Here is an 18,250-nt window from a genome sequence, read left to right as displayed (position 1 = left end):
ATTTCGTCAGACTAGATAAAACATTAGTTAGACACATTTTGCCGGACCGTTTCATTGGACCAATCGCTACGAAGGACATAATTTAACTATAAATTACGACAAACTACTATTTTCTGTCTAAGCTATCTTGAGTTATCAAAAAAGAACACAAAGTATAAAAAAAAAACTGTTAAAATTGTGAAGCACAAGAAAAATTCCTGAATAGATAATATCTTGAAATGTTCATGCATGAGCATTCAAGTCAATATAGATAACAAAAATGAAAATATGTTCTGAACGTGGTTTTTAGTGATAATGTGGTCAACCTATTTGTCATTGTTCAGTGAAATCATTTTCTGATCATATATATCTGTCGAAAAAAAGGTTCCGGAAATTCATGGTGCCCCTACCGTTTACAGACAAATAATTATAGTGCAATTTATCAGACCAATGAAAAATAGTGTAAGGTATCAAACAAACCAATCATAGTGGCTCTTTCATATTGCGGCAATTTCGAAGCCATGAAATGGGATGCATTTTGAATGATATTGTATTTATTGAGAATAAATCAATATCAATGTAACGGTTACCGTGAAGATAGTAAGTATTTAATATCCAAATAGCTAAACATGATAACATATTAATTTCAAGAAAGAAAACATTAAATATTACATGCAATGGCGAGCATCGTGACAAGTTGAAACAAGTCCAATGTAGAACATAAACAAAGCACTGTTGACATTTTCCTTGCATCTGATAGGGTGATATTCATAAGTCGGAACAAGTCAGTGTGACTCGCTTCCAATATGGATTCCTCCTACAGCTGTTAAAGGAGCTTACTAGATAATTGAGTAGCAGTTTGTTGTGGTTTGGGTCGGGTTAACCTATCTAGATATGGCTGGAACGGTCGAAATCGATCCTCTCGCCGTTCCTGTCAAAATCCGAAAACAAGATAGTGACATTCGACTGGCAGGAAATAAGCGAGCAATCGACCTTGCATTCGGATTGGGGGATGCACATAGACCCATATCTGCAACAGATGATTGCAGGACTAAAACGTAAGAAATATTACATTTTATTTGTACATTTCCTTATCAAAATTTTGAAGAAGCCTTTTTGGTATTTCTTTTGATATACTGAAGTATGCTTAATTTTTATTTGTAGAATAATACTTGGAAGTTGTAGTGTACTGTGTGGTCGTCAGGTACTGTAGAGTTTCGCTTTTGAATGAAAGATGTTTCGGGACTTAGTTATTTTTGTATCAAAGTATAGGATGTTTCCATACTTTTTTTGCAAAGATGTATTACACAATTTTGGATGGGACCTTAATTTTTGTCTCATTTTGGGAAAGAAAAGTTTTGGAGAAAACTTAGTGCTAATAATAATAGTACCTGGCTGCTAAAATTGTCTCCTTGACAGAAGCTATTCACAGCTTGAGTAAATAGCAAATTTTGGGAATGTGGCGTAAATGTAAAATAGTTTCAACTGGAATGGGACCAATTATTAGCCCCATAAAAAAACAGAATCTTAGAATATAAAATTAGCATCACCCCCCCTCCCCCTTCCCCCTTCCCAACTAAAAAAAGTGTTGAGCTTCAGACCAGATTTTTTAATAAACTTTCATTTGCTTTATTGGAAGTATGGAAAAGTTAACATATTAAAAAGGTCTACTGTACAGATCTTGTTTGAATAGTTCAGTATAAAGCTATATTAAAAGCCTAATTAAGGTTTTTATTGCTGCTCAATATGTAGTTGTATACTTGACAAAAACTAGCTTTATTTATTAACAGGATGAAACAAATATATCATACATTGTAAAATGGGAAAATCCATGATTTAATTCAAGAAAATCATCAGCAAACAGTGTATTAAACAAATTTCCTAGAGTTTATTCTTGAAAACAGGCATGTTCCTCTTGCCAAAAAATGGACACTGACTGCAATCACGGCATGATTATCATCCCAGACCTTCTCAAACAGCGTGTACTTTGTGTGTGTGAAAGTTAACACATGTTAACATCACAAAAGACCAAGGTCACCTAGGCCTGTTTACAAGGTGTCTGTCCACACTGCTCTTATAATAGCACCTAGTTCTCACGCAATGGAATGCTGGACTCTGTTGATCTTTTAAAGTGCTGAAATAATAAAGAAATAACAACCATGTAGAGTAACCTCACTGTGCTGTGCATTGTTTACAAAAACAAAAACTCTGGTCAGACGTTCTCAGAACTCCTTTACTTAAAAAACACAGGTGTACATCAGGTTGATTCCCTTTGATCCTCTTAACTCACTGCTAGTTAGTACAGGTATAGAAGTGTTTGACACCTGATCATGAGTGATTTCTATTGTCCATCTCTGATGGTGATTGTAAGTGCCCCCTAGGGGCCTGTTTGATAAAGCAATCATGACAAATGTGTAATTACAGTAAGAGAAGAAAGGGACAGGACCACAGGGGGTTATATCAGGTGGGACCTGTTTGACCAGACCTACAACAAATCTGTGTAGGTCCAAGAAAGACATGGGGCACTGGCTCAGAAGTCATCTATTCATTCATTTATCTTGTAGATCTACAATTCATGGGCAAAAATAGGAAACGGGAATATTCTCTATAATTTGTTTCATTATGAATGTGGATATCACTTTTTAGCATAAAAATATGTTGGATCTTAACAATTACAAAAATCATAAGCACATAAGAATGAGGTGAGTAGATATTTTTTTATTTTTTTTTCAGTATAAAATGTCATATTTTCATTTTAATTTGTATGGTACATCACTAAAGTTCAAAATCTGCCGATAATGTAATTTATCACATAATGTACTGTGTTATCCATTGAATATACCTATGTCATATTTATTTGCATTTTAACCCATGTAATAAGACCTATAGCTATCAGCCCTGTGATTGGTTGTAAGCTTCAATTGTGACGTCACACCTAGGACAAGTACATGTCGTCACAGATTTACGCACTGGAGTCGAAATGGCAACTTTTTACATTTCAAGGTTGCATGAAAATTGTCGTTTTACACGAAAAAATGGCACAAATTTTCATTTTGTGATAAAAAGGATCTTACACTCCTTTTCATTTCATATGAAATTTATGTAACTCTTCACCTTTTTTTCATTTTAGTCACCAAAGGCTTGTAAAAAATGAAAAATTCTTAGACTCTTTCATAAATCTCATATGAAATGGAAGCTCATGTAAAATCTTATGTATGTATGATATTTCTCATTGTTATAATTATTTTCTATATCTGTACAGTATAGATATCTGTACAATAGCTATATGTATAGCCTCTTATAAAAATTGAAATGTATCCTTGTTGCTGTTGCAATTTCTAGACAAATAAATATATATTTACAAGTCTATATGTGAGTACTAAAGTGAAATTGATATATAAACTGATGTTTTTTTACTATCATTGTAACGTTATGTGGTTTAAATCTAATATGGGTTTCATATATTTAAATGAAATTATACTTTTTCATTAGTTATAATCCAAGAGTAAAATTTTTGTGATTTTATAAATGCTTGGGAAAATTGTATGTCTTTCTTCTTCCAGTAGTATCTAAATTTTGGCATATGTTTTGTTTCAGCCCGAGGATGCCTAGCACACTTGATGACTTTGCAGTCATTTCCACCATAGGCTCAGGTTCATATGGAACATGTCGCAAGATCCGCCGCAAAAAAGACGGAAAGGTAAACGATAACGGCCACCAACCAGTTCTAACTTTCCGCAATAGCTGTTTAACTTGTAGGATTTGTTCGTTTAAGTACTAGGTCTACTTTTCTCCTGCACTGTATTTCTACTATTGAATATTTTATTGTGAATGCATGTAATGAATACCGATGATTATGTAACGAAAGGAATCATGCTAGACCATAAAGTACTATACAGTATTGGTGTGATAAGTTATTTTTCTGGCTCCAGTTTTGGCTAAAATGATATAAGATAAACTATAAATAATGAATAGATAAAATTCCGCATATTTCTCTCGCAGTTTCTTACGCAGTTGCATTCCTTAAAGCTCTTCATGTAAGGCTAAGCAATCATGTAGAGGGAGTTTCCTTAGTTGAGGAATAAGGTAAAAATATATGGTACATCACATATACATGTAGTACATGATAGTTGTATAATATTATATACAGTTATGAGAGATTATTAAAATATTGTGGAGCAAAATTAAGTTATTACACCTGTTACAATATGTGAAGTATACCTGGTACATCAAATTGTTTTGATGCTTTTAGATAGAACTCAATATAGTGAACTGAACGTATATGTTGATAATTATATAAATATATAAGGATATGCTTAAAAATCCTGTATAACACCATTGGAGAAGTCAAAGGGTGATGAGATTATAACACTGTTCAGGTGTTGGCGTGGAAGGAGATGGACTATGGGTCGATGACTGAGACGGAGAAGCAAATGTTGGTGTCAGAGGTGAACCTTCTGCGTGAGCTGAGACACAGTAACATTGTACGGTACTATGACCGCATCATCGATCGCAGCAACACCACCATCTACATCATCATGGAGTATTGTGACCGTGGCGACCTCGCCTCCCTCATCTCTAGGTGTCGCCGTGACGAGTATGACAAACTTCACTCATTTCATTTCTTTAATAGAAACACTTCTGACATTTTTTTTCTTGCTTATCTTGTATCATAATTCAAACATGGTTTTTAAAAAACATGAAGTATATCCTGTATGAGGCAATTTTTTTATATGCTTTAAAATCCTATCTCGATGGGATGTATGCTGTATCAGGTCCAGGTGATTTAGTGTGTAGATACAGAACTTGTCTTTTTATATAAAGGTTCCCCAGGTTATACCTGATCTTCTAGGCGTACAGACATTACTGAAATTTACGACTGAAGAGGTGTTCAATTTTATATACTCGTACCAGCCTGTAGACCGATTATACAAAAGTTTACAAGGCAAACTATTTTTCATAGAAATAAATATTAAAATCTTCACTGGCCTGACATAGAATCATGAGCTTAGCGCATCAGGATAGTGCAGGGGTTTATCAAGATTCTTTTAGTTACATTCAAATATTGTTTGATTTTTCCAAATTTTCTCCTTCCAAATTCCACAATGGCAAATTGGCTGAGTTTTCAAAATACAGCATATATATGTTGAAAAGATAGAATGATAAATTTTTCAAAAAGGTTAGACCAACAAAAGTCAAACAGTCAAATTTTATGTGTTTAGAGGTGTCATAATGATCATCCTAATTTCCCAACATGGATCTGATGACAATGATTTCCCCCACTTTCATCTCAGGATAGATCCCTGCAGTGGAATTGTGAACCCCTGAATTGTAAATTACCTATTTGTTTATCAAATAAACTATTTAAATAATGAACAATGAAACTTGTGTGACTAAGTAAGTATCAACTTTATGACAACTTTAATTACCAGACAGGGTGAAAAACTGATTGTATTGATCATTCGGGCTCTATTTGATTCAATTACACTGGTAGTGTTCAGGGAGGTTTCGATATCAGCTGGCACCCGTATTTTGTCAATTTAAAGGGAAATGGTTGAATGTGAGCTTGTTATATGTGACACATTATAAACAAAACTTCAAGAAATTAAGTTAAGTTGTATTAGGAATTATGAAAAAAGTAAGGAAGTTGATTCGTAAGTTAGTAACAAGAGTTATGAACCTGATACCTGATGTTCCTATTTCAGAGTATATATGGAAGAGGACTTTGTGTGGAAGATTTTAGTACAGATCACACAGGCCTTACAGGAATGTCATCGACGCAAGAACGGGAAGGCTGTGCTGCACCGTGACTTGAAACCTGCAAACATCTTCCTCGACTCAGATGAAAATGTCAAGCTGGGTGATTTTGGTCTTGCCCGAGTACTACACCATGAAACAAGCTTTGCTAAAACCTATGTTGGAACACCATATTACATGTCACCAGTAAGTTGCACTAGGCCAAAAATGTATGTCTCCACTTTGTTTGCCCACCTTTATTTTTCTGATCTTTATCAATAGTGAAAGATTTTACCAAAGATCAGTGTATAATGAAACTGCTGATGTTTGCAGGAGCTGGTAAACAATATGTCATACAATGAGAAGTCGGACATCTGGTCCATGGGCTGTATCCTGTACGAACTCTGTGCCCTCCGACCTCCTTTCACAGCATCCAATCAACATGAACTAAATAAAAAGATAAGAGTTGGTGACTTCGCGCGGATTCCAAACAAATATACTGATGGTCTCAACAATGTCGTAGCAAAAATCATCAGAGTAGAGGTAAATATACACTATCACGAGTTCATAAGTTTTTGAATTTCTTTCTATTCCTTCAATAGACACTACAGTGTGAGAATTAATGCTATAATGTGGACTTGAATTTTAATTTCTTTTCTTTCAGCACTAATTTTTCTGTGTGTCCTTCAGTTCTGATAGGTTACAGTGTGTTGTCTATTATCTTACTTGGTTACTTTGTTAACAAGGTTCACAAAAGGCCGACTATTGATGAAGTACTGAATGAACCATTGGTGATGAAGAAACGGACAAGTTTGGGCCTAGATTTCAATCAACGTGACGAGGGTCGTCGTGACTCCCGTCAAAGGTTGTCCAGCCCAGAGTCAAGGTCACATACGGATTGGGAGGAGGAGCTGCGAACCCGAGAACAGAAGCTGGACTCAAGGGAGAGAGAACTTGATGGTACGCTGCTGTTTGATAACTATTCAAATGACAAGATAATGGCTATAAAATCAGGAGCTTAAAAAGTTTCAAATAATGAAAGTAGTAATGTTACTGTAAAAATTTGTGTAATTTACACACCTTTTTTCTTCCACTAAAAAATATATATTATTACCAGATGTAACCTAAATAGAGTTCTTTCTTTCATTTCAGACAGAGAAAATCGTATTTGTCTTAAAGAAAAGCTTCTGGAAGAAAAATTGAAAAGGTAATCGCACATGGACCAAAGTGTTGTGTATCCATTCAGGCAAATATACCATTTAAACTAGGGTGTAAAAATCCACTTTCCTAATGACCATGAGCATGTCCGGGAATACATTAAATTTTTCGAATTAACTTGAAATTGATAAAAGATGATTTCATTATCTGTTTAACTGAGAATTTTATCATATGCTATGAATATCTTACGGAGGCAAATTTATTTTACAGGGCAGAGATGCTGATAAGGGAATTCGGTCGGAAAGGCAGTGTAGACAGAGATGTGTTTCAAGCAGGGGATGCAGGTAGGCAGGAAAGCCCAGTCCCTATCTCCCCTATATACCCTACCAAAGGCTTTTTGTATCCAAAAATTCCCCCGCAAAAAATGAAAGTCAATCGATTGCGCACCCCTCTCAATCAATTGGACCCCAGGTGTAACTGGAGGGATGCCACCCCTCTCAGTCAGCTGGACCCTGTGTGTAACCGGAAGGACACTTAGACTTGTGTGACTGAGTGCTACTGCTTTTTCCATCAAACTGCATACTTACTTAATGGTAATCACTCATATTAAACGCACAATTTGAAGATTTAAATATTTTCTATGTGGTTCAGTAATTGTTTTGACTTATAATTTGTAGTCTTAGACTCTAGGAATTTTTGAAAAACTGGTTTATAATTCAAAATCTTGGAATTTCGTGATATTATTATTTATCCTTTACCTGAATTCCTACTGAATACACTTGAGTGTTTGTGGGTAATATAAGTGATTGCCATTTTCCTGACTAGCCTGTAGTCTGTTTGTGTAGTACTGTGTGTTGCTGTTTTACTACCACTGCTGTGCCAGCTTGTGTGTAATACTAGAGATACTCACTTGTGTCCAGTGTGCTTTTAATTAATGTCTTGGTAGTGATATTCCAAATGAGTAGGACTGTACATGTGTAGCTTGATTTTTTGATTTTTTGCTTGCATTTTCTGCTCAATCAATCAAGTCACTTGTGAAGCTGCTTAAAGCAAGTCTTTGCTAGAACTATATTTTAATTTATTGTGCTCATAAGTTGTACCTACTCAGAAGTAAATGTACCCTGTGGTGGCCATAGCCTATTCCAACTTATGAAGTAAGCCTTCTCTATAGGAGGCCAAAGCTTACTGTGCTTAACAGTACAGTAAGCATCTTCTCTAGTAGTAACAACTACAGTGAGGAAGTGTTCTGTGTAGCGGCCATAACTTACTCTAGTTTACACTGAAGTTAGCACCCTCTGTTGTGACCTACTCCTCACTAGCTGTAATAGCTGAATTACTATACACTCACAACAAAGTAAGTGCCCTCTGTAGCAGCCTGATCTTATTATTACTTGGGAAGTAAGCATCCTCTGTAGCCTACCAACTTTACAGAGAAGTACCAGAAAGTGTCATTGAAGCTAACTCCCCTGTAGTGGCTGTAGCCTATGGACTGTATAGCGAAGTAAGTGTCATTGAAGCTAACTCCCCTGTAGTGGCTGTAACCTAGGGGCTTTATAGTGAAGTAAGTGTCCTCAAGTGGTGGTAGCCAAATCCTCTGTGGCATTCTTAATCAACCGTACTTAATGATGGGGTAGAGAAAATATCTCTGGTAATTCCATAATCAAATCAGGAACCACCCTGGTTGTCTGGTGCAAATTGTGTAGTTTAACCTCTCAACCGATCCTTATAATCCATACATATAATTTATTTATGATAGAGATGGGAATTATACAATTACATTTATCTGTTTAAGTGGTATTATGATTGATATCACAATAAGTAATTGTGTACATGTAGTAACCGTTTGCGACAATTAGATTGTCTATGTGTTTACAGCTTGCATTAACATTGTTGTAGAGCGTGCTTTTGTCAGTGTGTAGTGTAGCATTGTATTATCATATTACACCAAAATGCAGTACATACTAATTCAGGTTCATTTTGTATAAAATGTTATTAGAAAAAAGATGCAATTAATATTTGTAACATACCTCAATATAAGCCTGCAGTCATCACTGATAAAACACAGCAGTTTTATAGAAGTGGTCTATCACTGCCTATCTGTATTTAATGTGCTTTTCTACTTAATCAACAGATCATGGGGTAATTCCTATTGGTCTGTACAGCTACACAGACAATAATATAAAACACCAATTTGCAATGAAAAACTATTATTTTGGCATTGGACATTTTCGTTTTTCTCACAGTTGGTGTCACTGTGTGTTCATACCGGTCGTTCTTATTTTGTTGTAGTAATTACTGTCTTCCTGTCATATATTCAGTTATACTGTACTATTAAACTACATTCACTGATGGCATCCCCCTTTAGGAATGTTATGACTATTTGATATGACATTTATAATTAAAAACTTCTAATGTACATTTCAAATGTCCTGCATGCAATATATTATTTTGTAATTGTTCATTTAATTCTACAAGACCAAAGATTAAAAAGATCAGGGAAAAAATGTTTCCATATAAAAAATGTTTTTCATTGATATTTTTTTGTGAAATTTGTGGATTTGAAAAAAAAAATATACATGTTTTTGTGCAATATAACCTTTGTTTGATATCTATACTATAATACAATGTGCCAGATTTAAGTCACCCCTATTAATTAGTCTCCAACTTGATGGCCTTGTTGTAGAGATATGTGAATTGCCATTATGCTAGTCTAGTTGTAGAAACTTGCCTATATACCTTTATTTTGCTTGACTGTTTGGTTGTAGAGATTTCTGATCCTGTTACAAAGGACTTACCTGTATATGGTACTTCTCTATACTGCCTCCTTGCTCTACCTTTACTCTACCTTTATATGGTACTTATCTATACTGCCTCCTTGCTCTACCTTTACTCTACTGCTTAACCTGTTTAAACCTACCAGGCTTTATTCAGATTTCTGTTTAAACCAGACTTCCCATCGCCCATCACTTGTTCTGAAACAGTAAACCAAAAACACTTGTTACAAGATAACATACCCTGGTAATAATCTGGTATAATTTGGTAAGTTAGTTTGTACAAAGTGCAAGTTAGTTATATGTGTATTCATTGTCACTTTATTATACTGTAATATAATATAAACATATATTAATTATCATCTATTTATGACCAAAACAACTGGCCTTGTTGGTGTCTGGTTTGATGAGATAAATATTATGTAACCAAGACTGAATACCTAGTTGTCATGGTGTCTGGTTTGATGAGATAAATATTATGTAACCAAGACTGAATACCTAGTTGTCATGGTGTCTGGTTTGTTGAGATAAATATTATGTAACCAAGACTGAATACTTAGTTGTCATGGTGTCTGGTTTGTACCTAGGGATGTGTGAAATACTCAGCAACAAAGCTATACAGTTTACCAGTAATCTCGCCTCTTGCTTTGTCTGCCTCACTTAGGGCTAAGTTGATGGAGATGCAATCCTTCTTATTTCCTTGGCAGTTGTTGAAACATCTCGAGTTATTGTCAAATCCCTTCATTCACAATACTATTAGTTTGCCGGGGTAAATGATGACTGAATAACAAGGTTTAAACTGTAATTTAGCTTATACATCAGACCTCTTGTCTCAATTGTTTTTGTCCCATCTATTGTAATTTGAATCGTGTTATGTCCACTTTATTTTTTGAATCCTTTACATAACTACGCAGCATAAACGAATTGATGCTGTACATATGTTTTACAATGCTTTGTATTAATTTGTTTAATTTGCTATATTTGTAATAAAAGCATGAATTGTTATTTGATATAATTTTGCTTGTGTGTTAATATCTTAGGTCAATACATGAAGCATTGCTTTCTCTCCTCACTGAAAACTGAGCCATGACTAGGCACAATCATATATAATTACTGGTCTATACACTACAAGTCCACACTATTAGACAGTACATCTGTACTACTGTGTCACTACTAGATACCACTACTGTCTACCTGTGTCTGTGTCACTACTAGAAAACACTACTGTCTACCTGTATCTGTGTCACTACTAGATAACACTACTGTCAACCTGTGTCTGTGTCACTACTAGATACCACTACTGGTCTACACTATGCATATATGTGTCAGTCACTACTAGATATCACTACTGGTCTATACTATACCTTTATGTGTCAGTCACTACTATATAGCACTACTGTCTACACTATACCTATATGTGTCAGTCACTACTAGATGCCGCTACTGGTCTAGATCTACACTATACATATATGTGTCAGTCACTACTAGATATCACTACTGGTCTATACTATACCTTTATGTGTCAGTCACTACTATATAGCACTACTGTCTACACTATACCTATATGTGTCAGTCACTACTAGATACCACTACTGGTCTAGATCTACACTATACATATATGTGTCAGTCACTACTAGATATCACTACTGGTCTATACTATACCTTTATGTGTCAGTCACTACTATATACCACTACTGACTACACTATACCTATATGTGTCAGTCACTACTAGGTACCGCTACTGGTCTAGATCTACACTATACATATATGTGTCAGTCACTACTAGATATCACTACTGGTCTATACTATACCTTTATGTGTCAGTCACTACTATATACCACTACTGTCTACACTATACCTATATGTGTGAGTCACTACTAGATCCCTCTACTGGTCTACACTATACCTATATGTGTGAGTCAATACTAGATACCACTACTGGTTTAGGTACACTATACCTATATGTGAGTCAATACTAGATACCACTACTGGTTTAGGTACACTATACCTATATGTGAGTCAATACTAGATACCACTACTGGTTTATGTGCACTATACCTATATGTGTGAGTCACTACTAGATACATCTACTGGTCTACACTATACCTATATGTGTGAGTCAATACTAGATACCACTACTGGTTTATGTACACTATACCTATATGCGTGAGTCACTACTAGATCCCACTACTGGTCTACACTATACCTATATGTGTGAGTCACTATTAGATACCACTACTGGTCTACACTATACATATATGTGTGAGTCACTACTAGATACCACTACTGGTCTACACTATACATATATGTGTCAGTCACTACTAGATATCACTACTGGTCTATACTATACCTTTATGTGTCAGTCACTACTATATACCACTACTGTCTACACTATACCTATATGTGTCAGTCACTACTAGATACCGCTACTGGTCTAGATCTACACTATACATATATGTGTCAGTCACTACTAGATATCACTACTGGTCTATGTACACTATCTGTGACGGAGTAACTACTCGATACTGCTACTGATAATGCACTTTCTATTGTGGTCTATGACTTTTGAACACTACATGTTGCACAAAATCTTGTGAAGTATATATTTAGACTTTATGAATGGCTTCCTTATGGAGACCTACAAAATCATTCTTGTTTCCTTCTTGTATACAACCTTGTCATGTTTAATTACAGTACATCAACATACTTCAACAACCTGGTCAGTGTTAACTAATTAACATGACCTTGGCAATGTTTATTTTCTTGACATTTTCAATGTTTACTTACTTGATTTTGACATTATCGACGGACTTATTTTTGTCTGTGTTTACTTGCTTGACCTCATCAATGTTTGCCGACTCAGGTCCTGTTAGTGCTTACTAACAGGACTATATACTTCACCTTGTTGTGTACTTTCAGACATGTCGCTGGAGAGCAGGTCCTCATGTCTGTCCAAGAGGAAGAAGGACCCAGATACACCAAAGAAAAAAGTCACATTTGACATGTACGGAAAGGAGAATTGTCGAAAGAAAGACACTGTGCCTTCTACAGACACCTACTTTTCCACGTTTACTGACCTGGAGGGTGATTATACTGACTTGTATTTGAATGAGCTGGCAAAACGAAGGGAACTCAAGGAAAAACTTTTCAAGGCAAAAGCTAGAGCAATGGAAATACGAAGCATCGAGGATGACATACGACCACGAGCAAAAAACACTAACTCTAACTTACTGTTCTTTAGATAATAATAGTTGTTATTAGTAATGTTATACTGTATTATTGTTGAGACAGCAATGTTATACTGTAAAGTTTGACTCTGTTAAAATGCAGTCAGATTGATAGTTACATATATTTAGTTAGGAAACTGGATTTATATCACAATGATCAAATACAGCAGGAAGGTATCTTGCAGGTCAGATTTTTGTCCTTTGTAGTGAGATTCCGTTGTCAGTATTAAATGTTGGTCAGACAATTTTACTGTAAAAAATATCTTTTAAATATGTACATACCATTTGTTACTTGTTTTTTTTTTACTATTTATAACTTTCTATTATAATGTTTACCTCTGGATGTTAGTAGATCAAAACTCAATATACATCAGTGAGTTACTGACCTTGTTCAGCCTGATATTCACCGTATGTGTGTCAATGCTGCTGGGATCACATGTACAGGTATTGCATGATCCATGTCCTTATTGGTGTCTGTCAAGTCAGATTTCACTAACTGTTGTTATACATTATTTTATGTACATGTACAATAATGAGGTGACATAATTGGGATACAGGATTGGTATATGTTTAAAATAATTAGATACTTAAATACCACAGTATAAACCCAGTAAATAGAGGATCTAAAATGAGTTTTCATGTAATGTTGAAAATTATTAAACTAGTTTATAAATTTCATATGAAATTAATAAACTCATTTAACAAATTTAATATTACATGAACACTCGTGTAAGATCCTCTTAAATGATACAGTGTTAGTACTAATATAAGGACGACTGTTACCATTTAATGGGTTTGGTTTTATTTTGTATCAGATATATCCCATTAACAGCTGATGTCAATTAAGGACGTCAATGAAGGGAGAAGATATCAATGGACAAAATTTCCTAGTGTACATTCTGCTGTTTACTAGCAGAAATATAAAGTACTTGTTGGTATGTTGTACGATGTATTGTGTGAGGGTGGGAGATGATATAGTACAGTTAAGTAATGCTTGTTTGCATATCATTGAATAAGGGAGTGTGGGGATACAGTAAGTACTGGCTGGTGGATTGTATGGGGCTGTGTGTGTAGGAGAGTAGGTATAGTACCATCAGGTAGTGCTAGTTTCTGTATCAAAGAACAACATGTACTGTTACCTGCAATGTATTTATTTTCAACTTATTTAAACTTGGTCATTCCATATTTTTTACAATTCATATGGGTATAGTAAGTGTTATATATAATATAAGGAAGTGTTATATTATCTCTTCTATGGTTGTATTGTTATGACACAGCCTTGAGGAGAATGAGAGGCTTATGGTGTTAATTACTACTGTACAGGCTACACCTTCAACAATACTGATCAAGTTTGGTTAAAATACCTTGATTTAAGATACATGTACAGGTAAGTAGATACACCTGGGTTGTTACACTACATTGATTTTAGATGCCTGTACAGTAAGTAGATTATACCTGGGTTGTTACACTACATTGATTTTAGATACCTGTACAGGTAAGTAGATATACCCAGGTTGTTACACTACATTGATTTTAGATACCTGTACAGTAAGTAGATTATACCTGGGTTGTTACACTACATTGATTTAAGATACCTGTACAGGTAAGTAGATATACCCAGGTTGTTACACTACATTGATTTTAGATACCTGTACAGTAAGTAGATTATACCTGGGTTGTTACACTACATTGATTTTAGATACCTGTACAGGTAAGTAGATATACCCGGGTTGTTACACTACATTGATTTTAGATACCTGTACAGTAAGTAGATTATACCTGGGTTGTTACACTACATTGATTTTAGATACCTGTACAGTAAGTAGATTATACCTGGGTTGTTATACTACATTAATTTAAGATACCTGTACAGGTAAGTAGATTATACCTGGGTTGTTACACTACATTGATTTTAGATACCTGTACAGGTAAGTAGATACACCTGGGTTGTTACACTACATTGATTTTAGATACCTGTACAGTAAGTAGATTATACCTGGGTTGTTATACTACATTGATTTTAGATAACTGTACAGGTAGGTAGGTTATAATGTACCCAGGTATTTTTAGAACATATCTCCTCATGCATGAAAACATTCCGCTCATAAAGGCTCATTCAGATCATTATAACATTCAAACCGTCCATTATGATTATAAAGATAACCCGTCCATGTTGAATACCAGTGCAAGCAGGTCTCGTTAAACAGCTAATTTAGCTGTAATAGTGTCACGTTTGGTTTTGATTTTACATGCTTATGTTACATAATCTGGACTATTGTCTCGTATTTCATATACCTATTTATGAATACTAAAGTCACATTCATATCATTTACAAAATATTGTAGTTACACTGAAGTTTGGCATGTGTGTTGTGTACAAAGATCATTTTTGTACCCCAAGGAAGGTTACATAGAGGAGTCTACTGTTAAATCAATGAAATATTTGGTTCTGAATTCATTTTTGAACATCTCATTTTTTACAATCCTGCATGTATTGGATGTATCATGTCAGGAAAATGATTTGTGAATGAAGCATTCTAAAGGTATTGAGCCATCATTTGATGAATTTCAGCTCATTGACATGTTCCATTCACAACCCTACTGCTAACAATATTATTGTTTTAGCAGTTGAGAATACAAGTGCTTCTCACTATTGTATTGACATTTTAATTAAATGCTTTAAAATGACAGTTTGTTTTTGTTACAATTATTTTGTTTCTTTATTTTATCATGGTTCCTAGTTCAATCAAAGAAAACTAGGTCAAAGTAAATACAATTTTCTCATACATTTCTACATATCTATTCCACCATTGAGTTGCTATTAACTTTTGGATGACATAATATTCTTAATAAATTTTTACTTTTTATTATTTGACCTCCGAGGCTCTCAGAAAACCCCCATTCAGTGCTGGAAACTTTGTATCAATTCAATATAACTTTGAAATGAAGAACCAAGCATTGCTGAAGCATTCACATTCAGATTTTCTAACAATGCCAATATTATACATTTGGTTTCTGATTAATAACTTTATAGGTGTATTGAACATGACAAGATTGTCACATACTGCATGCAGATTTGTACCTTCATGGTCAAGAAGCAGCAAGATGTCAAAGGTCAAATTACATGCTTGGTTTGCTTTGCTCATTAATCCATGTGTATATATTATGGTGTTGAGAATACCTCCCACCAATAAGTGTTACATTATACTTGCCTATATGCAGTCGCAAGTGGCTGCCAGTCTTGTGAAGTTTTCGTTGGTCAGATGTCGCAAGCCAGCCACATTTCTCTTTGATGTTGCAAACACTAGCATTTTTTTTATTCTGTGTCGATAGATCTAGAGCGCTGAAGGGATTCAAAGTCCCAACCCTTTAATCAACAGGAAGTATTCTGATGCACTCTGCTGGTTAGCTTAAAATGTACTGCACAACGAACAACAATAAAAAATATAATTTTTACCGGCGCCAACAAACTAGAAGAAAGGGGAATGGGCTTATCACCAGTATAATAAGGTATGTGAGCTATGTCAAGACTGTCAAATACACTGGTATCCGTAATGTAAAGGTCACAGCAAGAGGTCAAATATCCTGTCAAGATTGCATTACTGAACTGTTGAAGACGATGATGCACATTCATAAATCTGAGCAGAATCACACACTAGTTTGTATTCCAAGTACATAATAACCACAATTATACTGAACTATTCAGGAATATTTTATAAAACATAATAAATGTAGGTATAGTGATAAGATGTACATGCTCTAAAGGTCAAATCAAGGGTTCAGAAAACATAAGGTCACTGCAATGCTGGTGTAGATTATAATAACCTAAATCAAAGTTCCAGAGGCTACACTCACATTCTCTGCACCCCTGGAATATGTCATGACAAAATTGAAGGCTCTGGATAGGTCACCTAGCAGATAATATAATTAGACCTTTGTTGTACATCAGAAGAATCACATGGCAGCACACCAGCTTTGATGTCACGTGATGGTCCTGTGTTACCTTCAAAGGACAGGTATAAACCTGGCATTTGGTCCATATTTCTAGTCAAATATCTATCGTAACTGAAAGGGCTATCTGAGTACAGTTTATTATTACAAATAAAATCTTCCCCTACCTTAAGGGTGTGAAAGAGAAATCTCCCACCCTTCACATTATCCGGGAAATATCAGCTTGTCTACCCCTAGGGGGAGATAGCCTGGTGCTGATTAGCACGTGTTGTGACGTCATCAAAAGTGAATGACGATATGCATACCCCCCATGTGTTTTTGTTTACAAACATGGCAGACTACTGTCGGTGGAGCTGTGACTGAAATAATAGGATGGGAGAAAATAATCATCCCCTACCTTGAGGGTGTAACAGAGAAATCCCAACCCTCGGGGGGATTTTCTGTTTGTCTAACCAAAAAACATCACCCCTCGGGTTGGGGATTTCTCGGTCACCCCCTGGAGGGAGGGGGAAATTCTATTATTCTCCCACCCTTCACAAGCTTGTCACCCCCCCCCCCCCCCCCCCCCCTAGGGGGAGAAAGCCTTGTGCCGATTAGCATGTGTTCAATTGCGACGTCATAGAAACGCGTCGCCGGTAATTGTGACGTCATCAAAAGTAAATGACGATATTCATACCCCTCATGTGTTTTTGTTTACACTACTGTCAGTGGAGTTGTGACTAAAATAATAGGATGGAAGAAAAATAATCATCCCCTACCTTAACGGTGTAACAGAAATCTCCAACCAAAAAACATCACCCCTCAGGTTGGAGATTTCTCTGTCACACCCTCAGGGTAGGGGAAGATTCTATTAATCTCCAACCGGAGGGATGATATTCTTGTCTTACCCGAGGGTTTAAAATTTCTCTGACTTATCCTCAAGTTTGAGGGTTGATTTTTTTTCTCCTGTCCTGTTTCAGTCACAAATACAAGCGGTGATTGCGTGAAATATAATCGTTGATTGAATAATCCAGAGTTGTCTTCCATGGTCTGCTACTGTTGCCACATGACCTCATTGCATTGATGACGTGATGTCATACTATTGTTATAACTTACCGCACCATTCTGCGTGAGGTAGCTATCTCCTCCTACGGGGTGACGAGACGATCTTTTCTAGCTGAAATGGGAGATACGTCAGTGAAGGGTGAGAGAAATATATATTCTTAGCTATATTCACAATACACTCTGTGTTACATGGTATTGTAAATTTGAAACGGGCAGAAATCTTCTTAGAAATAAAGCCACTGATATCATCTTTTATTGAAGCATTACTTGATCAAATTAAAGCTCCATTTAATTTCACTATGAACAATAAACATACAGGAAGAAGACTTTGTGTTTTACATCCTATTAGCAGCTATGGTCATTTAGTAGGAGTGAAGGAAAGCCC

General features: G+C 35.5%; 1 protein-coding gene across 3 annotated transcripts; it reads left to right on the top strand.

Moving 5' to 3' along the window:
- The first annotated feature begins 490 nt into the window (after window positions 1–490).
- Window positions 491–15,560, top strand: LOC110460306 (serine/threonine-protein kinase Nek2-like). 3 transcript variants are annotated; one of them, XM_021513158.1, is made up of 9 exons: window positions 491–579; window positions 3,577–3,679; window positions 4,359–4,576; window positions 5,685–5,922; window positions 6,049–6,258; window positions 6,462–6,675; window positions 6,868–6,922; window positions 7,144–7,217; window positions 12,564–15,560. In XM_021513158.1, exons 2-9 carry the CDS (start codon window positions 3,584–3,586, stop codon window positions 12,887–12,889), a joined length of 1,431 nt encoding a protein of 476 aa, XP_021368833.1. In that variant the 5' UTR covers window positions 491–579; window positions 3,577–3,583; the 3' UTR covers window positions 12,890–15,560. The 3 variants fall into 3 exon arrangements, with proteins under 3 accessions (XP_021368833.1, XP_021368817.1, XP_021368824.1); XM_021513142.1 differs by lacking the exon at window positions 491–579 and adding an exon at window positions 606–1,037; XM_021513149.1 differs by lacking the exon at window positions 491–579 and adding an exon at window positions 2,349–2,681.
- Window positions 15,561–18,250: the final 2,690 nt, after the last annotated feature.

Source organism: Mizuhopecten yessoensis, unplaced genomic scaffold (genome assembly GCF_002113885.1).
Source record: "Mizuhopecten yessoensis strain PY_sf001 unplaced genomic scaffold, ASM211388v2 scaffold1359, whole genome shotgun sequence".
NCBI classification, from domain to species: domain Eukaryota; kingdom Metazoa; phylum Mollusca; class Bivalvia; order Pectinida; family Pectinidae; genus Mizuhopecten; species Mizuhopecten yessoensis.
This window is presented reverse-complemented; position numbering and strand designations above follow the sequence as displayed.